The 26,703-nt window shown below is 45.4% G+C and overlaps 1 protein-coding gene and 1 pseudogene across 2 annotated transcripts; one reads left to right on the forward strand and one right to left on the reverse strand.

Moving 5' to 3' along the window:
* The first annotated feature begins 376 nt into the window (after positions 1-376).
* Positions 377-23,972, forward strand: smchd1 (structural maintenance of chromosomes flexible hinge domain containing 1). Of its 2 annotated transcripts, XM_028969788.1 has the most exons (49): positions 378-648; positions 2,852-2,927; positions 3,904-4,062; positions 4,294-4,376; positions 4,467-4,600; positions 4,697-4,811; positions 5,557-5,676; positions 5,823-5,989; positions 6,069-6,153; positions 6,567-6,780; positions 6,859-6,979; positions 7,059-7,242; positions 7,329-7,400; positions 7,485-7,610; positions 7,764-7,877; positions 9,220-9,326; positions 9,455-9,537; positions 9,613-9,726; positions 9,798-9,875; positions 9,996-10,115; positions 10,270-10,414; positions 10,513-10,603; positions 11,067-11,139; positions 11,871-12,010; positions 12,833-12,967; positions 13,319-13,552; positions 13,640-13,779; positions 13,871-13,956; positions 14,045-14,163; positions 14,242-14,403; positions 15,016-15,144; positions 15,225-15,304; positions 15,397-15,545; positions 15,609-15,724; positions 15,817-15,878; positions 15,964-16,051; positions 16,165-16,296; positions 16,974-17,129; positions 17,220-17,334; positions 17,733-17,852; positions 17,941-18,026; positions 18,099-18,218; positions 19,424-19,605; positions 19,898-20,007; positions 21,114-21,184; positions 21,486-21,660; positions 21,771-21,929; positions 23,465-23,581; positions 23,656-23,972. In XM_028969788.1, exons 1-49 carry the CDS (start codon positions 508-510, stop codon positions 23,658-23,660), a joined length of 5,910 nt encoding a protein of 1,969 aa, XP_028825621.1. In that variant the 5' UTR covers positions 378-507; the 3' UTR covers positions 23,661-23,972. The 2 variants fall into 2 exon arrangements, 1 of the variants encoding a protein (XP_028825621.1); XR_003748858.1 differs by lacking the exons at positions 19,424-19,605; positions 19,898-20,007; positions 21,114-21,184; ... (2 more) ...; positions 23,465-23,581; positions 23,656-23,972 and having other exon boundaries at positions 377-648; positions 17,946-18,026; positions 18,099-18,120.
* Positions 1,570-1,690, reverse strand: LOC114784995 (uncharacterized; annotated as a pseudogene).
* Positions 23,973-26,703: the final 2,731 nt, after the last annotated feature.

Below are 26,703 nucleotides of genomic sequence, written 5' to 3' on the forward strand. Positions count from 1 at the left end.
TTAAGAGTCAACTAGTCATCGACTAGTCGGATTATAAATTGCAAACTGTATCTACCAGCATTTACATTAAGGCTATTTCAAATAGAAAAAGAATAATTTACTCAAAAACACATTTTAATACTGTTATAAAACCGTGTTACCTGGTAGGATTGCGACTGTGCACTTTTTATGCTAAATCGTAAATTCCAAATCGTATTACGGACAGACAACGACACTAACTTGATTTAGTTTTTTCGAATTTTTTGCAATCAACCAAAAATATGTGCAAGAGTGAAGAATAGTGTTTATTACAACATGATGTGGAAGGGAATTGGGTTAAATGAACGCCGAATACCTGGCAACCGACGCACGCGTCCACCAAGCGCGTGAGGAGGAAAAACACGCGTTTACTTCCGGGGTATAAAAGGGCGCCTGTGTCCGAGCGATGCTCCGGTTCTCCTCCGTCCCGCGGCCGCCTGGTCACTCGGGGGACGGGTAGGGCATCTCCCGCCGGGGCCAGCGGCGAACATGGCGGCGGACGGGGCCGCGCCTCGGAGCCAGAGGGCGATGCGGGTGTTCGACTGCCGCCACGAGTGCGCCGAGGTGAAGGAGGCGCTGGTGGCCGCGTCGAGCCCGGACCTGCGGCACTTTCTGCAGGCCGTTTCTGAGGTGAAGCCCGCGCTCGTCTTCTCCGGGTCTCCGGTACACGAACGTGTCGTAAAGGCGGGATAAAGCGCTCGTTTTTTTTCCATTCCGACGTTGCGCAGAAAATCTGCATGTCGTCATAGTCTGCGCATGTTGTATTAAATAATGCAACTTTTCCCAACAGAGCGTTTATTAAAAAGCAGCGTGAGTCCCAACACTGTCGCCGCTACAGGCTTCAACCACCCCGTAAAACTGGACCTTCGCGCCTGTAAATCCATAAATACACTCGCTGTGAGTCTGGCGTGTTTCTGGTAGACGACATATGTCGTTATCTTAAGCAGCGTGATGGTTTTTATATTAACGCTGGATCAAGAGGGAACGCAGGAGCATCTTCCCGGGGACTTGCGTCAACGTTGGGAGGAATGGAAGTTTTAGTCCCTAGATGCCACTATCCATCACACTTCGCATTATGCCATTTTTCAGACGCCTGTTCCTACCTTCGATACAAGAATGACCACAACAAAGTGCATTGCAGTTTCGTCATGGCTGGGGCAAGGGATGCACCCCCGAAGGTCACGAGTATTCCTCGCTCAGAACTTTCAGATGACGTGATGGCAGCTCGACTGTCATTATTACAGGAGAACTCCTTCAACGGGACCAGTGGCAGTTGGGGCGAGTGGTGGAAATGGCCGTGGACAGTGACGTCTGGTTCGAAGAGTTTAGAGTACGAGTGGGGGAACAGAAATCACTTAAACAGAATTTAAACCCTCGATTATAGAAAGACCAATAGAAAGCTAGTCCTGCTACTTGAAAGTTAATATTTTACATTTATGGCATTTACCAGACGCCCTTATCCAGAGCGACTTCCAATCAGTAGTTACAGGGACAGTCCCCCCTGGAGACACTCAGGGTTAAGTGTCTTGCTCAGGGACATGATGGTAGTAAGTGGGGTTTGAACCTGGGTCTTCTGGTTCAATAGGCGAGTGTGTTACCCGCTAGGCTACTAGCACCCTACTGATAAGAACAGATACTACACTTGATCTTAGCCAAAAGGCAGAGAAGCGATCGAATAGCAATGAATTGCTATGACGTATACACTCGTACAAATATACGGAAAGATGAACAAATATAATCCACATTGTTTTGTGCTTATTTGCACATTTTTGTGGTGTTGTAGATGGTCCTTAGAATTTGGGAATCATGTATGGTTGGGACATGACATGATTGGTGGGTGTGTAAAAGACCACAAATGTCCTATTATGGGTTTCACCTTTTCTTGAAATAAACATTAATATGAATATAATTATTGTATTAATGAATATTTTTCTATAATGTTGGTTGTTTATGTATTTGTGATGGTGTGTTTTGTCCTGTGGGTGGCGCTGAGGAGTTTGATTAATGTGGCCCTCAGGTGTTGGTTGTTAAGTGAGCTGTTCATGTTCGGTTGTTCTCTGGATCAGTTTGTCGCCCAGTCTGAGCTGCGTGTGTATTGGTGAAGTTGGTCTTGGCCACTTGTAGGATAACAGAGGAATCGATTGTCATGCTGTATGTTTGCATTGCTTGGTGAGCGCAGCGAGGTGTGTTTATTTTCATGATGTGTATTTTTAATTTTTGTGTAAAATGTATGATTTTGTGTATGTTTCTGTTTTTTAATGTAGTTTTCACAGGTTCTCAAGAACTTTGAATAAAGCAAAAAGAAACTAAGCATCTGTTGATAATATTTAATATTATATGAGACATTTAAGAAAGTGTCAGCAGCACATTTAATGTCCCCCTCTGGAATTTGTCCTGAAATTTTACTGTCTAATGTCAACAACGATGAGGGATTTCCGCCCCTGGACCTTACTGTGAGTTGTGATCTGTAGTGTGTACTCCATACCACCAGGGGTCAGTGTCGAGGCTGCAAAGCAAAAAATTAATGATTCATCTGAGTGCAGATCTTGCAACACTGCCCCTATAATCGCATCCGTATCGGTATACGTACATTCTGAAAAGAACATTTGTACGTTGGTAACAGCAAATGTCTTTCTGCCTTTACTCTCTGCGCCTTCCGTAACTGCACGTTCTCTAACCGCTGCTCGTTGTTCACGGTGTGCGTTGATCGACTTTCAGAGATCTGTACCTGGCCTAACTCAGCCATGTAATGAACGTGGGAATTATTGATCGGACGGAGGGTCCCTCTGGCAACACTGGTCTGAATGGCTGTCTTTGTGACCCTTCCTTTTAGGTGTTCTCTATTCCTCGCAACGAAGCCTTTGTGTTGACCACAACAGACAGGAGGATAATCGATGGCGACAGATTTAGTAAGTACCAGTTTACCCCGTACGGTGCAGAAGACCGGCATGTGGCAGCGGAGGGGCTGGGGTGCTCTTGTCGTGTAACGGACCTGTCCAACTTGGGAATACACCCTGAACAAAATATTCCTCATCAGATCATAACTAATAACATGGAATTTCCCCTTAATTGGATGGCCTATATCAAATATATTAAGAAAACTATAAAAGGCCTGGCATGCATCTCACAGCACCAACTGTCCCTCGCTGCTTAATTGTGTCCATGTCCTCCAGTTGGTTCTGGGCAGCAGACAAGCGGTCACTGAACTGAAACTGGGAGGGAAGAAACACGATGGACTAGTCCCCCGCCGACTGTACATTTACAACATAGACATTTACATTTACAGCATTTATCAGACGCCCTTATCCAGAGCGACTTACAATCAGTATTTACAGGGACAGTCTCCCTCGAGCAACTTAGGGTTAAGTGTCTTGCTCAGGGACACAATGGTAGTAAGTGGGATTCGAACCCGGGTCTTCTGGTTCATAGGCGAGTGTGTTACCCACTGGGCTACTACCACCCTAATACAAATAAAAATTGTATGGTGAAACCTTGAAAAGGGCGTATCTGTTACTGTTTTTGTATTTAATGTTATTCTTATGGGTCAGAGAGTAACGTAATTTCAATTCTCTGCATGTCCTGTACATGTGGCAGAATTGACAATAAAGTTGACTTGACTTGACTTGACTTGAATCACAATCAAAAGAACTTTTCTCCCTCTGCTTCCGGCACTTTAAGCACCAACACATTTTCAATAAGTTACCGTTCTTGAAGAATTGTGCTTCAAATGAAGAACTTTTTTAACCAGATTTAATATTGCCTTTAAGGTCAATGATTTAAAAAGACGCGGGGGGGGGGGAAAGTGAATCCGTAAAACTGCGTCGTAAAAAGCGCTGCGGCTGAAAAACTGCTATAACCGTTATTATTGTATATTTTACTCTCCAGACGAACTCTGCGATGGGAACACGCTGCACGTGCTGCGCTCGGTGGACCAGGTGTTGCCCGTGGCGACGCAGGAGCGCATCGAGTACCTGCCGCATTACCACACCCTGGTGCAGAGCGGCATGTACGAGTATTACGCCAGCGAGGGACAGAAGTCTCTGCGTAAGATACTACTGCGTTGATATTTTGAAGAGATTAATATTGCAATAAGAATTCTGGATCCTGTAAGGCGCCCTTGTCCAGCCGTCCAACCTGCTCGGAGATACGATGGTAGGAAGTGGGGTTTGAACCTTCTGGTTCGTAGATGAGTGCGTTACGCACTTCTATCCGACTCTCCTGTGGAGCAGATGAAGCTGAATCAGAAATGTGAACGATGCATGTAACATGTTCCAGCGTACGCCTTCGCTGAGCTGATTGACAACGCCCTCTCGGCCACTGCGAGGAACGCAGGAACCAGAACCCTCAGAATCAGACTGGTGAGGCGCCGGCTCTCGCGATTTCTCTCGATTCCCTCATTCTTTGTGACTCGCGATTTGACGCGAGGTCTTGTCCCGTTCCGTGCGCAGCTGTTTGACGAGAGCCAGGGGAAACACGCCATCGTGGTGACGGATAATGGCCACGGGATGACCTCCAAGCAGCTGAACAACTGGGCTGTGTACCGGATGTCCAAGTTCACCCGCGAGAACAGCATCTTCCACAGGTGACTGCCACCGCGGTGAATTATGAATTATTGGCCAGTATTGCCGCGGAGTTGCGTGTTCTATCGCGGCGTTCCCGTGCCTGTGTGTGTACGCAGTGATCATTCTGGCTACGTGCGGCCCGATCCTGTACCCCGAAGCCTGAACAGTGACATCTCCTACTTCGGGGTTGGAGGTAAACAGGCTGTGTTCTACATCGGCCAGTCTGTTAGGGTAAGGGACATTTCTCTAGTTTTGGAACCAGCACTATGGTTACTGCTTCCGTCCTGGTTGTTGCCTGGGCAAAAGCGTCATTTTTAAAAACGGATTTTTGTTTTAACAATGCGTTTATTTATCTAAAGATTCATTTTCATCTCTTAGATTTCAGTCTCTATTATTTCCACATGAATTGACTACTCATGTGAGCAAAATTGAGCAATTTAGGGAATTACCTGTCTGAATGAAAACTTCTTATTTCTTACGTTTTTTCACATGCGAATGCATGTTTAATTACTCTTAAACTCAAAAGTAAAGTAATTGCAAAATAGTTTTCTCGGATTTAAACCGGGGTGCTTGAATACGGAAAGAGGTTTATTGCTTTTATTAAAGTAAACAGCAGTAATGGAAGCCGGAAGTCGTTATTCTTTATGATTAATTTAGGTGGGTGACCATATACAGTCATATAATACACAGAGATAGATGGATAGATATCGATTTTGTACCGATAGCTCTTATCGTCCTCTTTATACTCCTACATCAAGTGTAAAGTACAAATTCCAGACTCGCTTCCTTTTACGACGTGCACATTTTGCTTTTGTATTTTTTATGTTGACAAAATCAATGACATTGAGCCCTAAGCGAGTGTGTAAACCCACATGTGACCCACATGTAGTGCAGTAGCAACAACTGTTCTTATAGCTCTAGGCTTTTTTTTTTTTTTTTTTTGTTCTACGTGTGAACGTACGGCTCCGTCTTGTAGATTATCACCAAGCCCATTGGGTCACCCGACGTGCATGAGTTCGTCATGTCAAAGGAGGATTTCGAGCGCAAGGAGAGGAACAAGGAGGAGATTTACTGTGGCTTCATCAGAAACCGAAAGGCGAGACTCTTGCACCTCTCTGTACCAAATCCATTTGATTTTATCCACTCAAATCAGAGGACGACTTTGTAAAACGTATGATGAGGATAATAAAGATGATCCACAGTGCCAATGTTTTAAGGCGTATTGCCTCTTTCTGATCTTAGCCTGGCGATGGGTCTCACGTAACCAGCGAAGAGGAGCGTTTTCTGCACTCTATAATCGCAGAAGAGGAAGGGCAGGAGAGTTTCACCGTCGTGGTCATTACTGGAGTGCAGCCAGAACACATTACCTACCTCAAACAGCACTTTAGTCTATGGACGAGAGAGCTGGCGTGAGTGTCTGTTCTCAGTGTCGGCCCGGGCTCCCGTCTGCCATTCCCATGACTGATGCCCTGTTCTGATTTGCTGCAGACACATATATCATTATTATGTACATGGTATCCATGGAAACGACATGAGGTCCAGCAAGAAAAATCAGTCCAATATTGATATTCAGGTATGTCGCTTTTAAATCCATATATTTTTATTACACTACCTGCATTGCCGCACATTTAACATTCTTTTCCCACATGTGGAGTCATGTTTGGATAATTCATTTGGAGATTTTAATCCATGGCCAGATGGTTGATTCATATTTTAATGGGCTTTAAAAGTTTTTAAAGTGAAGTGATTGTCACACGTGATACACAGCAGCACAGCACACAGTGCACACAGTGAAACCTGTCCTCTGCATTTAACCCATCACCCTGAGTGAGCAGTGGGCAGCCATGACAAGCGCCCGGGGAGCAGTGTGTGGGGACGGTGCTTTGCTCAGTGGCACCTCAGTGGTACCTTAGCAGATCGGGATTCGAACCAGCAACCTTCTGATTACGGGGCAACTTCCTTAACCGCTTAATCATTGTCCTGCAGATCACTCTGGTTGATAAAGCCCCCAGGCCGCCGCGGACGGTGAATCTTCGAGACGTGGACAGCGACATGCAGACCCTCTACATCAACTCCAGCGTGGCCAGCTTTGAGTTCAAGGCCTGTGCTGAGGGCGATGCCATGGTGGAGGGGCTTGTGAGGTACCACCCCTTCCTGTACGACAAAGAAACCTACCCGGACGACCCGTATGCAGACCCAGGTGGCGTAATGTTCATTGTAATGTTGATTTATTTTTTTGTATTGTGGACCGAGTTTGTGACCCATGTTTGTATTCTAGGCCCTGTTCAGGAGGAAGATGATGATGACTGCATTTTAACGGCCTCAGAGGGTCGGGCCAAGAGGCCCCTCTTTGAATGCTTCTGGAACGGCAGACTCATCCCCTACACCACTGTTTCTGAGTAAGTCTGTTAGGTCCGCTCCGCCTCGCCGCATCCTCTGCTGCTTCATTTAGGCCGCGTTCCTCTTTCGCGTGTGTAGATTTGACTGGTGTGCTCGGCCGAAGAAGGCCGGTGCTGTACCGCTGGAGTGCTACAACCGGCTCTCAGGGGTGCTGTTCGCCAACGACCGCTTCCCCATCACCACCAACAAACTCACCTTCATGGACCTGGAGCTGCAGCTTCGCAACAAAGAAACCATCTTCACCCGACTCCTCAACGGCCAGGTACCTCCTGGGCACTTTTTCCATCCGTGCAGAACTATGCAGTCCTACCCAACGTCTTGGCTCGACCTGTCTTTCTCCTCGTTCAGGAACAGAGAGTTAAGATACACCGCGAGTTCGCTGCATGGTTGAAGGAATGCCACGAGTGCTTTGACAAGCAGGTACGTGCGTCACCAATAAATCTGAATAGCAATCCCTTCGATGTTGTTTTATTCTGATCTTAAATCCATGTGTGCGTGTTGCAGGTGAAATTCATCGGTTTCCACGGTCTGACATCACGTCAGGACGTCAGTGTAAAGAGGCTTCAGTCTCCCTGGGCTCGGTACAGTGCCATCCAGTGGGATGGCAAAAAGTACACAAGTGGACAATACGTGAGCATCAGCATTCCACCATAATTATCCAATAATATGTGTTTTGGTGCCTTGTTCCCTACTGTCATTTTCTGCAATGGTGCCTTGTTGCTGTTTTTTTTTTTTTTTAAAATACGCTCTTCTATTGTCTGTCTCTCTCTCCCTCTCTCTAAGGTGAAATCCATTAAGACTCAACCTGTGTTGTTTGGCACCATTGATCAGTTCCTGCTTTATGGGAACCATGAGGGAGATGTCTACGCCACGGGTGGTCACGTGCAAATCACCCTAGTAAGATGGGTTTGTGGTTTATAATGCCAAGCAAAGCACTGTAAGATAAGATGAGATGAGATGGTTCTTTATTAGTCCCACAAGTTGGAAATTAACATTGTCATGGTGGAAAGTGCAAAATGAGGGCAGCAAAAAATAATATGATATACAATATGTCGACTGTATAATATAAAAAGTTACCAATCAATATAAAAATATACAAATTAATGTTCTGGGGGGAAAAACTATGCATGTGAGTTTTAAAAATATCAGTATATACATAGAAAAATATTTTCTGAATGCCTGTATTCATGTAATAAGTAAGTGTACATATGTACAGAGCATATTGCACATAAGAAAAATGGAAATGGTGTACTGGATGTGTGGTCAGCTATTAGAGTCTGACAACTGTTGGCAAGAAAGACCTTCTGAATTTCCGTCCCCCCACATCATGGGTGTTGCAGCCTGCCACTTAAAGAGCTGCTCAGTGTTGTCAGGGTCTCCTGCATGGGGTGGGAGATTATCCTGTCACTCCTCACCTCCACTGGGTCCAGAGGGCATCCTAGAACAGAGCTGGCCCTCTGGATGAGCCTGTTCAGTCTCTTCCTGTCCCCAGCAGAGATGCTGCCTCCCCAGCAGACCACACCGTAAAAGACGGCTGAGGCCACCACAGTCATGAAAGGTCTTCAAGAGTAGGCACTTAACTCCAAAAGACCTGAGCCTCAGCAGCAGGTCCAGCCTGTTCTGCCCTTTACTGTAGAGGACATCAGAGTCCAGACAATTGCAGCCTCGTCAGGGAACTTCTGTAGGAAGCAGTTGGAGGAGCTGCCCCGCCCACCTCGGAAACTACTGGCACATGCACATTTTTCCAGTTAACAAAAGAGGTGGTGCTAAAGGGTTCATGTTAGAATGTAAACGTTCTATAGTGGTGAAGTGGTCAAGTGGGATTGCAGGTTTAGGCAGATGTTATACTATTCCACTGGAATGTAATCTGCAGTTTACTCCTGGTGACCTAGTGGTTAAGGAAGTGGCCCCGTAATCAGAAGGTTGCCGGTTCGAATTAGGTGCCACTGAGCAAAGCACTGTCCCCACACACTGCTCACTCAGGGTGATTGGTTAAAAGCAGAGGACAAATTTCACAGTGTGCTATGCTGCGGGGTGTCACAAGTGACAATCACTTCCCTTTCACTTTCCTAAAATATATTTTTCAAATTTGAAAAGGAAATAATCCAAAAAAACATTTTAGCCCCGCAGTGGGAATTGAGTCGAATGTTAACAGGCTTTTGGGGTTCATTTACACAACACCTACTTGAACCATTCATGAACCAAACTGAAATTTTTCCCCCTGGATATGTTTCCACAGCAACCCAAGGAGCTGTATGATGAGGTGCGAACGATACCAATAACCAAAATTGACCGGCAAGCTCCTACGGCAGTCATTAAGAGTCATGTTGAAGATGAATTGGCTAAGTATGTTGTTTTTTTTTGGCCTTGTAGGCTTTTATTCAAATTCACAGCAGCAGATGAGAGGAAAAGCGCTGAAGCTGGGCAGTTCTGCGTATTTTAGAAAAGTCCTCCTCCCTCTTTACTCTTTCCAGGCTCCCCGTTGAGTTGAAGGTCAGGTGGCCTGAAGGAAATCCATGGTTTAACAAGGACTCAAAGCCAGCTGGGACACCGTTGGGTAATTTCTCCCTCCAACTCACAAGCTGAACTCTGACCTCAGAGGCATTAATTGTCAGTGGTGTCCTCACCCCAGGTCCAATCCAGGTGGAGATCCTGAATAAGAAAGGAGAGTCCATTTCCAGGTTGCCAGTGGGTGGGAACCTTTCCACCCGGAAATTCCGCATTGACCTGAAAGTCGTCTTGAACTGTGAGTCTCCGCCGCGTGATTGTCTGCGTATAACTGCAACTCCACGTTGTCAATTTTCTGCCTCTTTGTAGCTCCTAAAGGTGACACTCAGACTAATTCTCACGTCGGGGTGCACTCATCCAAATGGGACTACTGGTTCCGAGCCATGGGTAAATACAACTCCTTTCCCAAAGTAGAGGAAACCTGACAAAATGCCGTTGGCTGTAGTTGTTTATGGAATTAAAGTTGTGCAATGTATGCGATTATGTGGCTAATTGTGGCCCTTCCAGAAAACCTGAATAAGATTGGCAAGTACACGCTCCACCTGCAGACCATTCTGAACGAGAGCAACTGCAGCAGCTGGGCGGGCAGGCAGCTGCCAAGCTACACACTGAACTTCAGCATAACAGGTATTTTACAATACTGAGCATTTCTGTTTATGATTGGACCCTGCTTGGCTCTATGCAAATGAGAAGCAAAATTGCCTGGTCAATCAGAATGATGCAGGAATACAGTCTCATTACAATAAAGTGAATTGTATGCACCTCCTGTTTTCTCCATCAGAGGGGGATGCTGAGAATTTTTTGGTGCGTGCAGTAGCGTCTCCTGTCCAGGTGGGGGTGCCGTTTTCCATCCCTCTAGAATTGAAGGATTCATTTGGTCATCTGTCCCAACCATCTCCAGACCTAAAACCTACGTTAGAGTGCAGGTCTGTATGTGAAATTCCACTTACCTTTTCTTTTTTATGTGATGTCACAGCTAGCCATTTATTTATTGAATTATTTACATGTTCTTTACATGATTTAGTACTTTAGATGTGACTTATCAGGGAACAGCCATCGAAGGAACCATTTTCACCATCATCGGTGTGCAAGTGAAGGGGGAACTGAAGAGCAAGGTGAGCCACTTCCCAGGTCCATATGAGTAAACTGGCAAAAAGTGTTTTAACATTCTGTGTGTGTTCACCGGTATCGTTGTTTTTGGCGGCCTGTCTTTATTTCAGTCGACTGACCATTTTAGTCTGTTTTAGTTTTTTTAACAAATAAAACATCTTCACTTATGGAAAAGTAATTGATATTGGATTGAGACATGAATGTGTAACGAAGTGCATGTTTCTCGCACAGTCTTACAGGAACAGTTTTTCTACATTTACAACTACAACGTTTAAAACTTAAGAGCATGAAAATTTGCCTTAGAGTAATTGAAAAGTTATGGAAATTCTTGTTACATGATATATTCAATGTTACATGATATATTTTGTTATAGTTATAGCCACGTGACCAGCATTTGTATCACGTCATAAAGGTTAATTGACTAAGATATTTTCTCCATAATTTCTTTGACAAAAACACTATTCACAGGTCCACACATTGAATGTGGTGCTGCCTGGACTGAAGCAGGATACCCAGTCTTTGCCCATCGCTGTAATACCAGGTTGGTAGAACCTGCCTCACATACACACACACACATGCACCGGTACGTACGTATGAAATATGTAAATAATAATAAAAGCCTTTATGGTTACATTTGATATTCCAAAATTAAGTATAATTAAAAATGACTTGCAATCCTTGAATTAGATTTTAAAGGTCTTAAAAATACTGCAAGCCAGATAAATCAAATGAAAGAAGCCTTCAATCTGTCAGTAATCCGCCGTAGAGTTTCTTACCTTTATTTGGTATGATAGAATGATTGACGTGACTCAAACGCAACCATGGCCGCGTGGCGCATGTTCATAACTCAAAAGTGTGGTGATCTGATAAAACACCGGTCCAGGACTGTTTGGCGTCCAGCTGGTTATCACATGCTGCTCAGGCGGCCAGAATAAAGTCTTTAATTTGGCTTCTTTAAGTCAGCAGAAACCCTGTGGTTATGTTCATGTTGATATGTAGACATATCCAAAATTGAGGGTTGGTCTCTCCCAACTCTGTAAACTAATGAATGATCTCCTACAAGCAAAAGTCTTGTAGGATATTGTACAATATTAAAACAGTAGGAGAACAGAGTCTCACATCATGTCGCTGTGTCTGTAATAAATTCTTAAGGTAAATCAAGTTTGACACGCAGGGTTTTGTAACAAAATTGCTTGCAGCTTAGATAAAGTGTTTTTGCTGGCCTTCACACACGTGCTCACACACCCTGTTCTGGGTCCATGGTTGCCTCAGGTCCCCCTCACTCTCTGCTGGTGCTGCCCGAGGAAGATGTGGTCACAGTGGAGAACAGAACAGCATCAGTGTTCAGGGTGGAAGTGCATGACGAGGCCCGAAACACGACAACGCACTCCAAGCTCATAGTGCGCTGCCAGGTATCTCCCACACACACACACACACACACACACACACCCCAGTGGCCCAGTCAGTCATTTTCAGCTCAAACGGAGAGGTCTCCTGGACCGAAGCTGTGATGTCACGTGTTGGCTGTGTGTATAAAACTGAAGTCATTACATTCCTCTTTTGAAGTGAGACATGTGTAATGTGGCATTTGTTCAGTTTGGATTTCTCCTGCACTGAAGTGTGTGTGTGTGTGTGTGTGTGTGTGTGTGTGTGTGTGTGTGTGTGTGTGTGTGTGTGTGTGTGTGTGTGTGTGTGTGTGTGTTCTCTCTCCTGATATCTTGACCTGTTCTGTGTTTATTCCTGGTTGGAGTGTGAAGGACCAGGCCTGACAGAATTTGTTTCGCTTCCAAGTTGTGTTTTAGCTGATTATAGGGACAGTAGGGGAAGAAATTCAGTTTATATTCAACTTTATAAGGACGTGTTAAATTAACGAGAGCCGAGAAACCTCCTCTGAATTCAGTTCACGGAGCAGCTTGGTCCTGGGTCCTGCTCTAACTGAATAAAATGTATGAACACAGAAGATTTATGCTCCTGCACATCATTACGGCCCCTGGAGGGTAATTTCATTTGCAAGAAGAAAAAAACATTTTCTTTTACGTCGTACTTGGCACTTAAAACCGGTCACACACAGTCCTTCTCAGGACATAGCTTGGAAACCCTTTAACTGGGTGTCTCCCATAACCGACTCCCTTCATGTTTTCCGTATTGCTGATGAAACTCTGTTCTGCTCAATTAAGTGTGTGTGTGTGTGTGTGTGTGTGTGTGTGTGTGTGTGTGTGTGTGTGTGAGAGCAGCTGCAGGACGTGCCTGATTTCTCGGTGGACGCTGTGGACTGCAGCAGCACCGGCTTCGGCCAGATCCTGGGGAAACCCATTAAGCTGAAGAACGTGAGGACGGAGCAGCTCATCACAGCCAAGTTTGATATTCCCGTGAGTCTCCTTCCACGCAAGGTCACTGCAGAGCTGACACCTGGACATGCCATGGCGTATGGATGCAGTGGTTTTAACAAAATAGCAGACATGTCCCCGAAGGAGGGGACTAGGACCCATTATCGCACTTTGATTATTGGATGTCAGTCCACCCAAGACAGTAAATCCACTGTTTTTAGGGCCCGGGCATTGTAGGTACAAAGCCCTACTGTTTTTGCAAAGATTAATTATTATTACTTTCCTTCTCGCAGACTTTTTGCCGTTTTTCTGGGGCTTTTTATGCACAAAAACCCGTTGATCGGCGCTTGTGGTTCTGTGTTTTTTTTTTATTGTACCCGCTCTGTGTCGCAGAGTCACAGCGCGGTGCCGAGCGTGGTCCGGACGCTGCGCGTTCTACCCAGCAAGTCGGTTTGCCGGCTGGAGGTGTACCGGAGTGACTGTGCCGACGAGCCTCCCATGATCCTTCAGGATATGGAGCGCATTGATTGGACGGTGGGCGACGTCTTGGGGAACCTTTACTACAGATTGTATGACGAGGGTGACCGGCCCATCGCCGTTACACCTCAGCTGTCACAGAAGATTGCGGTACGAGTTTTAAAAGTACATGTTTGTGGTCACAATTTGCATGGTGCGGGAGAGTCTGTTTAAACATTGGTCCATGGCTCTGTCCAGGTGAACTGGACCACAGACATGAGTAGTGTTGGACAGGGCCAGCTGCCCCCGGTGAATGTGACCAAGTTGGCCCAGGGAGAGCAGTTCTACCAGGTGGTATTTAAAGGCAATCCAGGCGTCGAGACGTCCTTTGTGATAGTGTAGGTTTCCTCGTCCATGCAAAGAACCGTGTGGCGTTTATTATTACAATTTATTAACGGAACCAATTCTGTCTGTATGTTTGTCCTTTAGGCCACGCCCGGATGAACCGGATAGATTAAAATTAACACTGTTGGAAACAGCGGTGAGCCTCGGAGAGTCGCTCTCAGGAAAAATATGTGAGCAGCTGTTTTCACACTTTTAATTTTATTACTGAAGTTTCGTCTGGCGGGGATTCTAGCAAATCTCGTTTATTTCTACACTTAGATGTAGAGCTGAACGATCAGTACAGCAACAAGGCAGAGGGCCTGGGTCCCGACAGCGTCAAGGACATGAGCGTGTCTGCAGACGGCCTGGATGAGTCCTCTCTGGTGACTGAGTGGCTGGTAAAACCTTGTTCCATTCATGCCGTGTCTGCTTCCTCATCTGAAAAGACCCGAAAAGATTTGTTCGTTCCTCCGCAGGAAAGCAAGCGCTGTGTGAGCGTGAGCGGCGTGCGGTTTCTGTCAGGCCCGCTCGGCCAGAGGGACGTGCGCATCACCTGGAACGAATTCCAGGAGTTTGCTCGCATCCGGGTGACTGCAGGACCACCGGCCAAAATAGTCTTTGAGGATTGCCCAGAGATGGTGAGAAACGCACCGTGTCTGGTGCCTAGTGAAGTACGAGCGGAGTTACTATTACTACACAGGTGACCATATCGATCGTGTTACTCCAACACTTCCGTAGATTTTGGAATTTCTCATTTGACAATGGAAGAAAATCACAGTCATATATTTACATTTACTGCATTTACCAGACGCCCTTATCCAGAGCGACTTACAATCAGTAGTTACAGGGACAGTCCCCCCTGGAGACACTCAGGGTTAAGTGTCTTGCTCAGGGACACGATGGTAGTAAGTAGATTTGAACCAGGGTCTTCTGGTTCATAGGCGAGTGTGTTACCCACTAGGCTACTACCACCGTGTGTCTGTCTGTCTCTCTCTCTGTCTCTCTCTCACTCACTCACTCACACACACACATATATATGAATTGAAACAGTGACAAAAATATAAAAATAGTTGTTTTTCTCTGAATGCCTGTCTACCTATATGATGGTCAAGTTGATTTGAGGAAGGAAAGAAAATGTTTTTTTTTTTTAGAACGTTTGAATATGTAGAAAAATAAAATGCTCCTGTTAGTCATTACTGGTTTGAAGTTATAGGACACAGATATTCAGACCCTTTTTACATGTTTAATAGCCTCTGCAGATCCTGAATGAAGAGAACGTGGATGTCCGGTTCTTCCTGCAGCTGTGTGATGAGTGGGGGAACCCCAGCCCGGACCCCCGTGTCACCGTAGCAGCCAATAGCTTGTCTGCTTGCATGAAGGTGACCCGTCTGTTTACCAAACCAACGTCAAGCGCGTTATTGCTTAAAAGTGCTGACATGTTCTCTTGTGCTGACTGCAGACGAAGTTTTCGGTCGTTTCGCAGCCTTTTGACCTTGAAGCCAAAGCGGTTTTTGTTCTCCAGCAGGTCGTGGCACCCAAGTATGTAAATGCTGAGCGCAATGCATGAACCCGTCGATGTCAAAAATCATCCTTCCATCCTTTCTATTTCCTTCCCCTGCTGTTTCATTCAGGGGAAAGTACGAGCTGGCTTTCACCGTCAGCAGGAGAATCTCCGCCCTGACTGTGCCGATCACGGTCCTTCCCAATCCTGGCAAACCTGTCGAGCTGACCGTGCAGTACGATACGAAAGCTGTGTTTCCTGCAGGCGGGATTTTCACAGGTAGGCGTGTTGTGGTGAACCGCCGTCCTTCGGTTCTTACTGACACTCCGTCTGTGTCTGCAGTTTTTGTCGTTACGGTGCTGTCTGAAGAAGGCGGCGCCATGAGAAATATAAACCCCGCCCACATGTCCATGCTGCTGTGGAAAGGTGATGACAAGAGGCCACACCCGCCTGCCGAGGTGAGTAACGTGTTTGCTTCGTACGGTTCTGAGGTGGTGAGTAGTTATTTCGGGAGGCCCGCTGTGCAGATCACTGTTACCTGGTGTTTCAGGCGTCTACACTAAAGTGCAGTAAACCCACTGAGACAGAAAAGGAGGAATGTTTTTATTTCAGGTACTGGCCGCCTTAAAGAGATTATTTAAACTCTGCGTGCGCGTTAATGTGTTCATTTTCTTCGTCATTGTTCATCTGCCCACAGAGATAAGGTGATCCCAGAGCGTGTGGGGAAGTACACCGTTCAGTTTCTTCTCCAGATACACAAGACTAAGGGGCTGGCGAGTCAGCAGGCAGGTCTCCGTTAGGCTTTATACAGGCTTTATAATTGTTGACCCCTGATGTAGACCCTCCATCACCCACCCTGTCTTCTGTTTTTTTTTTTTTTTTTTTTTTTTTAATACAGTATGTTTTAGACGTTGTTCCCAATACACCTGTTAAACTGGTCCCAGACACACCACCCAACACCCCCGTCGTCTCCAATAACGACGTTCTGGCCAATCGGACGTTGGTGAAGAGCTTATGTCTGAAGATCAGGGTGAGTTTGTGTATTTTGGATGAGATTGAGTGGCTAATGTTTTTCCAGTCTGTACTTTATTGAACATGACATCAGGACCCTGGATGGTTGGGGAGACTTGCTTTAGGCCCTGTCTACACAAGAACTGTCTTCACTTTTCGGGTTTTTGGTTTCTGGAACGTTGTCTGAAACATTGTCGTCCACATGGAGATACAGAGAACGTCCCAAACGCTGTTTTAAACCCCCTCCACATATGTAGGTGGCGCTCTACACTCTCCTTATTCGGTGTCTAGTTCTCCCCCGCGGTGTTCTCCAGCCATGTCCTTTTAGAAATATGCACCGTAGAGTGGATTTCTTCTAGCTGCTGCAGCACATCCGCCATTGTTGTATGTAGGACGCGATTGGGGTTAAAGGTCAGGTTGGAAGTTGGGATGTTAAGTCAGCGAAATTCACTTGCGAACCCATCTTAGAAAGGCCTGCTTTTACTGCTTCTACAGTCACAAGATAAAAGACCGTCCTTCCATCTTCATCTACTGACCTGTGGGTCATAATAAAAATTCATTAAATTAATCATAAAGGTTTTGAACCATTACATACTAGTTATGTGATAACTGCTGTTCAGTGCCTATGTGTGATTGTAAGTCTCTGTTAACATGGGCGTAAATGTGTGTGACTCTTGTGTCTGTGTGAACTTGCAGGATGAATACAACAACCCTACAGGTGAAGGGTGTGATGGGAAAGTGTGTGTCTCAGTGAAGAGTTCGTCGCAGCACAGACAGCAGGACATGCCTCTGTTTGAGGGACGAGACAAGACATTGATATTTCCTTTAAAAAAGGGGCGGGCACTAATTGAGGTGAGTTTTTATGTCGAGTGTTTGTTAGGTAGTGTGCGACCTTGTGGACCTGCCGGCACTGCAAGCCGTATGTGCTCGTGTGTTCTGTAGAACCTGGCTCTCGTGGAGAACAGTCCTGGTCTAGATGGTGCAGAGTACATTCTGCACTTCCAGCCTGATGTTTCAGGCTTGGTCCCGTTCGAGCTTCCCTTCAGGTTCTACAACGGTAGGGGCCACCAGACATGCACAACTGTCATGGATTCCCGTTTTTTTTACGGTCCCTCCTGTTGAGCGCGTCAAATCTCGCTAAATTAGCAATTTACCGCATGTTTCATATCCCACTCATACTTTTCAACCCCGCTGCATACTTTTCACAGAAATCACCCCAGAATCCTTCATGTAAAGTCACAACTGTGCAACACCACCTTCTGGTGGCAGTACTTCCTGTACACAGGAACACTGAGGTCACCGTGGCACCCTCCCATGTGCCTACAGTGACCAGATGTCCCCGGAATTGTCCGCGTTTTTGAGCTGCCTGAACATTAGTTGAATTTTGAGAGCACGTCACAAAATCTGTCGCAAAAATCACCCAAAAAATGGCTATTAATATTTTCTAAATTGTAGATGTGGAGAATCAGAAGAAAATGTCCACTCTGACAAAGAAGAAGGACCGCCTCTCTCAGTCGATAGTTATCTACAGAGGGTGGTTTGAGACAAATCAGCAGCTCATTGTCGAGCTCAAAGGTACAGTGTGTTCCTCTCCAGGCTCATGGGGTCTGATGCCATGGCGTCGCTCGGCTCTGTAAGATCCCCCGTCTGCTCTTCATTCCAGAGCAGGTTAAAGATGCGGAGAACAAGCAGAAGCAAGTTCAGTTCGACCTGAGGAAGTCCGGCATGGACGTCACTCCGCTGAGCACTGTGAGTTCACGTGCAGAGGTTCGCTCTCGTGGAAGAGACGTGAAGACTGACTGAGCAGGGGTGTGATTTCAGATGGCCGCCATCGACGCCGTGGTCCAACAGAAGTCCGTGGAGATGGAGCGGCTCAGGACTCAGGTCCGGCGGACCTGCACCATGACCCCCTATAGAAACAGCCCAGACGTCCTGGGAAAGGTGTGTGTGGGAGCCTCTTCATGTTTAAACACATTTAATGGCCTCTGCTTGAAGGGTGAGGATGACGAGGGGCTGAGAAAGTGACCTGTAATCTAATCTAAATGCGTTTTTCGTTTTTCCCTCTCGCACTAATGAGAAGCCGCTTTGATTGATGAGGCTCTTCAGATGGCTGTGGGTCAAGGGAAACCCTTTAAACTGTGTAATTGCAGGCCTGTAACAGCTGGACATTACACACCTGATATTTTCTTACTACAGTACAGGCCAAAAGTTTGGACACGCCTTCTCATTCAATGTGTTTTATTTATTTTCATGACCATTTACGTTGGTAGATTCTCACTGAAGGCATCAATACTATGAATGAACACATGTGGAGTTCTGGACTTAACAAAAAAGGGTGAAATAAGTGAAAACATGTTTTATATTCTAGTTTCTTTGCTCTGATTACTGCTTTACACACTCTTGGCATTCTCTCGATGAGCTTCAAGAGGTCGTCACCTGAAATGCTTCTCCAACAGTCTTGAAGGAGTTCCCAGAGGCGTTTAGCACTTGTTGGTCCAGCTCACCCCAAACCATCTGGATTGGGTTCAGGTCCGGTGACTGTGGAGACCAGGTCTCCACTTTTTGTTAAGTACGTAACTCCATATGTGTTCATTCATAGTTTTGATGCCTTCAGTGAGAATCAACCAACAATCTACCAAATAAAGAGACAAATAATGAGAAGTTGTCAACTTTTGGCCTGTACTGTATAGAGCAACCTTTCTTGAGTCATCTCTGGTTTAAATGCTTTTTGCCCAAAGAATAATGATTTTAAAGAAATTCTGCCCAAATGTAATAATATAACCAAATGCAGAGAAGTGATTGTGATTGTCAGTGGTTCAGAATTCAAACCGGGAACCGCTTCCTTGCCCGCTAGGCCAACCCACTGCACTCATTAACAAAAAACAATATTTTATCATAATGAAACATCAGCTAACTTTCTGTTATATTAAATGTCTTCATCCACGCATGCATAATAATGCATACTTATTAATGCTAAAAACTAAAATTTTCCTCTCATTTTAACGTCCGACATTGCTGAAGATTTTTAGTTACTGCAGTAGAGTCCTCTTTAGCTGTACTTTATTTCTATTTGAATTAATTTATTTTAGGCTTGATCTGAATATTACATTGTTGTACTCTCCTACTCTCTATGGCGATCGTTGCAGATCGCGCATCTTGCTCTGGTGGAGGATGACGACGCAGCGAAGGTCATTTCCTGGCATTTACTTGGGGACATGGATTGTGTCGTAACCGTGACGACCGCTGCCGCGCGGAAGATCTACGATGACACGCAGGGCCGACAGCAAGTGATGCCCTTAGAGACGGCGTTCTGGAAAAGCAGCGATAAGTATGATAGACTTGTAGGAAATCTTAATGTTAGTGCATCTTTACTTTTGCAAACTATTTTATGGCAATTATGAATTTTATGAGCCTGGTCTGGATTCAATTCTTCAAAGGTGTGGCAATTCCATGACTTGGATATCTTGCGATTTGAAACTTTAGTATTTTACCCCCTACTTGAGGTTTCATGGGACAGGCGAGGCTGTTGCTAGCTTTTTAGCATGACTGACTTCTATTATATTCACATTGGAAATAATTACTCCACTCTGCTCGACTTGATTTCGCCTGTGTCATTCCAGACCGCTGCCCCACATCAGGAATGGAATGAACATCTTCAAACCGGTGGGAAATCCGGTGTTTGCGCGTGACCTCCTCATATTTCCCCAACATGCAGAGAGATGCCAGATTGGTATGTGCTTCAGAAATGCTTAAAACCCCTATGAGATATCGGAAAAGAAGATTCGTAGTTAGCTTAATCACAAAAAATTAACTATATATATATAAAAAAATTTATATATATAAAATTTTAAGATTAGTTATTGAATTGTGAAAAAAGAAGCCATGCTAGCAACTATATCACATGGCAGTAAATCACCCGGTGGCATCCCAACTGTAACCAACAGCTGTCCTCAGATGAAGTACGTCTGTAGAGAGCTCTGCTGTGGACACGTGCATGTACACAGCTTCCTTTTTTCTGAGAGTGTGTGTGTGTGTGTGTGTGTGTGTGTGTGTGTGTGTGTGTGTGTGTGTGTGTGTGTGTGTGTGTGTGTGTGTGTGTGTGTGTGTGTGTGTGTGTGTGTGTGTGTGTGTGTGTGTGTGTGTGTCATGCATCTTTCCCTCGCAAGTTTTCTTTCCTTCCCTCATTCTGGTCTGTTCAGTGTAGTCAGTAAACACTTCCAGATGCGGCCGGGGTGTGTCTGGGATGCAGTAACAGTTATTTGGGGGGGGTACAGGGGCGGTCAGTGCTACTGCGGAATCTGGCCTGAGTCCAGCCATTCAGCCGCATCCGTAACTACTCAGACCAACACACACACACAACAAGCTGGATAATGTTTTTCTGGAGGGCGAAATGTGAATGTGATACACTGCGGAAGTGGGATTTGAACCTGGGTCTTCTGGTTCATAGGCGAGTGTGTTACCCACTAGGCTACTACCACCTTCAGATTACGTGGCCGCTTCCTTACGCACTAGGACCAACATGGCTATTTTGTTTTATTCACGTTTCTTTCACAACGCTGTAAGATGGGTCCATTCACTCTTCTTATGGCTGTCGTGTCCGTGCACTGTAAGAATCAGGAAGGAATGATTTTATGGTTTTAGATGAGGCTGTTTTCATGGTAGGAGCCTACAGCTTTGGAAAACGAGCACCCAGAGTCGAATAGTTTAGACTTAATTATACATAGTACTCGTATTTCTGTGCATATTACTATTAAACCACTCATGCTCATATTGATCAGAGTTTTTAAAGCCAGAGGAAGTTGCTTATCTCCTCTCGTATCCCCTGTTTTCTTTTAGTGTTCAGGAACCTCCTGGGGGACACCATTCTAGTGGATGACCTTGACTCGGCCAACCTCTATCGCAAAGGGGTGAGTGTGTGTTTCAGCTCTTCATCTTGATATTGTGCAATGGGATCAATCACTAGCAGGAACTAGAAACCGGAGCCACAAGTTCATTTGCAGTTGAAAATAAATGTGTAAACATTACTGGTGTGTCTCATGTGGTGTGGCATATTTCTTACAACTGTCCCGTTTTATGACATTTTGTCAAATAGTTTTTTGCCGTAAAACATCTTGCTACTAGGAAAGTTTTGAATCTAACTTTATCATATTAATACTCAGTCTTTTGTGGTTTTGCATTGTAAAAATCACTGTCCTTCTTTTTTGACAGGTTGTCCAAAATAAAATTCAGTGTCCCACACTGCTGACGCGGGGGGGCGACCGTATCCGCAGCAATGGTAAATTTGGGGGTCTGCAAAACAAAGCCCCGCCCATTGAAAAGCTGAGGGGTCAGGTGTTTGGGGCTCCACTGCCCCAGCAGTTCCACAAGACGCAGGCGGACGTTGGTGAGTCCCTCGTGGGGGCGTGGTTTATGGTCTCCACATTGACATTGTGCATGCTTTTATTAACGTGTTGCGCGTTGGCGTCTGTGGCGCGTGTGTCTTTGTGTGTCTAGCGTTGCTGCAGCAGTATGGTTTGGCGTTAAAGAAGAGCCAGGAGGTGCAGGCCGACTACGAATCTCACCTGCAGCACATGCAGAGCCCTGAAGTAGGAAAGAAGGAGGACGAGCTCCGAGAGCAGGAGAAGGAGCTGCAAGACATTGAGAACAGTTTGGGTAGGACGTGCGCAATGTCCTCTGGTTCTTTCTGTTCGCCACATTACGTTTCTATATGAAGAACGTGCGTTTGGTAATTACAGGGTCGTCGCCCTGGTGCTAGTAGTAGGTGGAGTCTTGAACCTGTGACTTTGCAAGTCATCTGGCTGCTTATCCACTAGTAGTGATTTTTGTCAATGAAATTAATGACTAAATACTGGTCGTGACAAAATATATCATGTAATATTGTTGATAAATAAAAAAAAAAATATGACTAAGTATGTCTACCAAGATAAAAAAAACATACTAAAATGTCTACATTTTGGTTGACAAAAAACATTATTGTTTTCTGGCGTCTCTTGAGCGACGCAATCCGTAAAAATGAGTTTCAGAGAAAAGTGCCGCACTTCACATGTGCGATCTAAAAGCGGCTGTAGCCCACCAGGTGCAAGGGCGCTTGTGCACGTGTCTTTGTGAGTTTGTGAGATGATTTATCATACGTGTCCCCCTGGCCTGTCTATGGTCCTGCAGGGGCTAGAAATGGTGGTCGGTGTAAAGAGTGTTTTAGTTCATTCTGCTTCACCATTCACAGAGCGGCAGCTCAGACGGTCAGATCTGGAATTTGTCCCCTTATGACATCGTAAGGGGAAAGGTTACCTCCCGTTTTTCCGCCCAGAGAATTTCCCGCCCCTCCCCTAAAACATTACGTCTTCGGCCCGTCATGGCAACGTGTGAAGCATCGGTGATTTGATGTAAAAATGAGCACACGTATTTTTTTATTTTTTTTTTACTTCCGTCATGCGAGACTCTGAAGAACCAGCTCGTATTATTTGATCTGAAAAAACGTCAACACGACTTCCTGTCTGTACCAAACATTTGTGGATGGTGTTGATGTCATTTCTGCGAATGCTCCCTCAACTCCTATAGGCCGCTCTCCTCCTCATCCCGCCTCTCTCCTCCTCAATAGCGTTTAAAGCTGCAGACACCGAAACGCACCGGTGCGTCCCGGGAAATCTCATTGTGGGACTGGATCAAAGTGGCTGTAATTCTGCACCAATGCTGAATTTCGGAAAGACTTCAGATACCGTATTAGGGGACCAACAAGATCCATATTTTAGTAAAAATTGCATAATACAATTCCATTACTAAGAAAAAAAGAGATACAATTAAATACAATTTTCATTGACTAAAACTAGACTCAAATTGTCATGGATAATTCTGACTAAAATAAGACTAAGATGCTCAGATTTTTAGTCGACTGAAACTTGACTGGACCGAAATGAGTCTGGACATGACTAAGACTAAAATGACAGCTGGACTCAAAGACTAGACTAAAACTAAAATTAATACTGGCCGCCAAAAACAGCTATACCCACCCAGTGGACAACCACACCTGGTTCTGGAGAGCCTGGAATTCTCCCATTTACGCCGCCGATTTCTAGGCAGGTTGGTGGGATGAAGGGACAGTCCCAGCTCTGGCGAATGGTGTTCATTTATTTATTTGCTAAATGTGGGATTGATTCGGTGTTTGAGACCCACGCTGTGTTCTGTTGCAGCAAGCACCCCGGTGCGACCGTCTCCGGCCTCGTCTGTGAAACGGGTCCCACCAGACGAGGGGGAGCCTTCCGGTCACCCGGCCAAGCGAATTCGCATGAAGTCCAGGAAACTCCTGGGTAACAGCAGTTACGGAATTGTATTGATTTGTATTGTATACATTGATTTTTATTGTTAATTTTCCATTTTACAGATTGAAGGCTGCATCCACCGGTGGGAATCGACAGAAACTGGCAGTATTAGAAATCCATTTGTTTGTATGCACATCCGATTTTCCTGTTTTCCAGTGTTTTACTTTGTTTATACATTTTTATTATTTTTTTTACGAAATATACACAGAATGTATAACAGCGTTGCTTCTTTTGTTCTGTTCTTTTGAGAATAAAGATTCATTCAGTGCTGTAAACTTTATGAACTGTCATGGCGATGCTCGCCGCCGCTGCCAAAAATGTTTGCTTTGATCTATTTTTGTATCTTTCTGTAGAATAAAACCAAGCATTTATGTGGTTTCATAATCTCCATTTGACCCATTTATCACAAAAACTGTGTCGGAAATCACTGCAATTCGGGGCATATTAAAAAGTAAATGAGCGTATGTGAAAAGTGACATGTCAGATTTTTAAAAAGTAAGAGTGAAGTGATTGTGTCATTGTGTAGCACAGCACGTGGTGACCCGGTGACGTGTCCTCTGTATTTAACCATCACCCTTGGTGATCGGTGTGTGGGGACAAGGGGACCTCAGTGGCAGATTGGGATTCGAACCGGCAACCCCCTGATTACCACTAGTCTGAAGCACGATGCATGGACACACAGACAACAACAACATTTATTTATTATATATTTCTTATATGTCTCAATGGGCTTTGACAGGCCCTACAGTTGACACCCCCCACACTTGACCCTTCTGCACACAAGGAAAAACTCCACACAAAAAAACTAGGAGAGAGAAAAAAAAGGAAAGGAAGAAATGTTGGGAAGGAGTGATACAGAGACCCCCTTCCAGGGTAGAGTGAGCCTGCAAGTGGTGTCAGTGCAGGGTTGGATATGATATAATGATAATTCCTACAGTTGTAGGGTTGGAGAAGTCCAGGATGTATTCAGTGTCATGGTCTAGATTACGTGTCCATAATGATGTTACTGGTCCATTTGAAGATCCCTGAAGCTGTAGTTGTAACGGTGGTGGTGGCTGTGGTGACCCTCTGGTTTGCTTCATGGTATGTCCTCGTTTAGCAGTTGTCAGGAACCAGGATGTATTTGCTGGTCTCTTCACTGGGGTCGTAGTCTGGGTGCTTGATTCCGTGTCTCGGAGAAAAACAAACAGAAGCAGCGGCAGACGGTTGCACTGTACGACCGATACTGAAATCTGTGGTTATAATTGTATATTGGTGCTACAGTGGCCTGGTACCCTAACTAGGACAGCCTAACTAGGGTGAATTTAACACTGTCTGTGTAACAGGGGGACTCTGTGATAAACTGGACTTTATAATTGACACTGCGTCAAGATGAAGTGAAATGAGGGTCTAGGACTTTAGCAAAAAGCCAGAGAAAACAGATAGGTTTTGAGATTGTATTTAAACACTGAGACTGTGTCTGAATCCCGGACAGAGACAGGCAAGCTGTTCCACAACTGCGGAGCTCTATAGGAGAAGGATCTGCTCCCAGCTGTGACCTTCTGCACCTTTGGTACCAGTAGTGACCCCGCACCCATTGATCGAAGGGGGCGTGGCGGTTCGTAAAGAACCAAAAGTTCACTCAGGTACTGTGGGGCGAGACCATTTAGAGCTTTATAGGTTAAAAGTAGGATTTTGTAGTCAATCCTAAATTTGATGGGTAACCAGTGCAGTGATTGTAAGACTGGGGTGATGTGGTCAAATTTCCTGGTTCTAGTTAGAACTCTGGCTGCAGCATTCTGTACTAGCTGGAGTTTACTCATGCACCTACTAGAGCATCCAGACAATAATGCATTGCAGTAATCTAACCTTGATGTAATAAATGCATGGACCAACTTTTCTGCATCATGCATTGAAATGATATTTCTTATTTTCGCAATATTTCTAAGGTGAAAGAATGCTATTCTAGTTACATTATCTACGTGCGAACTGAATGAGAGACCTGCATCAATTATGACACCTAGATCCTTCACTTCAATACTCGGTGAGATACAAAGGCTATCCAGGGTTATTGTGTAGTCAGCCAGTTTATGCCTGGCTGCTTGAGGCCCGATTACGAGCGCTTCTGTCTTGTCAGGGTTTAACAGGAGAAAGTTGGTGAGCATCCACTGTCTAATGTCCTTCAGACAATTCTCTATATTGTTCAGCTGCTGCCTCTGATCTGGCATTGCTGACAGATACAGCTGTGTGTCGTCAGCGTAGCAATGAAAGCTAATACCGTGTTTGCGGATGACGTCGCCTAAAGGTAACATGTATAGAGAAAAAAGTAACGGACCTAGGACAGAACCTTGTGGAACACCACACTCTACTTTACTATGTGAAGACGAAACACCATTGATGTCCACAAACTGATATCGGTTGGTCAAATATGATCTGAACCATTCAAGGGCTGTTCCCTTAATCCCAATAACATTCTCTAACCTGGCAAGGAGAATAGCCTTGGTATCCATAATCCACAGGTGTTAACACTTGAACATGAAACTGATGTAGCTCAGTGGTAGAGTGCATGCATCGCATGTATGAGGTACCGGGTTCAATCCCCGGCATCTCCACAAGTTTAAAGTTTCTGTGGTGTAGTGGTTACACGTGAAAGGTCCTTGGTTCAATGCCGAGCAGAAACAGACCTCTTGGGACAGTGGTGGCCTAGCAGTTAAGGTAATCAGAAGGTTGTCGGTTCGAATCCCGATCCGCCAGGGTGCCACTGAGGTGAAAAGCACCGTCCCCACACACTGCTCCCCGGGCGCCTGTCATGGTGCCCACTGCTCACCAAGGGTGATGGTTAAATACAGAGGACACATTTCACTGTGTGCACCGTGTGCTGTGCTGCTGTGTATCTACCACAAGTGACAAACACTTAATTTGTCCTCTGTATTTAACCATCACCCTTGGTGATCAGTGTGTGGCGACAAGGGGACCTCAGTGGCGGATCGGGATTCGAACCAGCAACCCCCTGATTACCACTAGGCACACACAGACCTTGGCATCCATAATCCACATGTGAATCACTTGACTTAAAGCGCGATGTCGTCATCGTGAAAGGCGTGTGACGGGTGATGCTCGGGGCCACGGAC

This window comes from Denticeps clupeoides, chromosome 2 (assembly GCF_900700375.1).
Source record: "Denticeps clupeoides chromosome 2, fDenClu1.1, whole genome shotgun sequence".
NCBI lineage: Eukaryota > Metazoa > Chordata > Actinopteri > Clupeiformes > Denticipitidae > Denticeps > Denticeps clupeoides.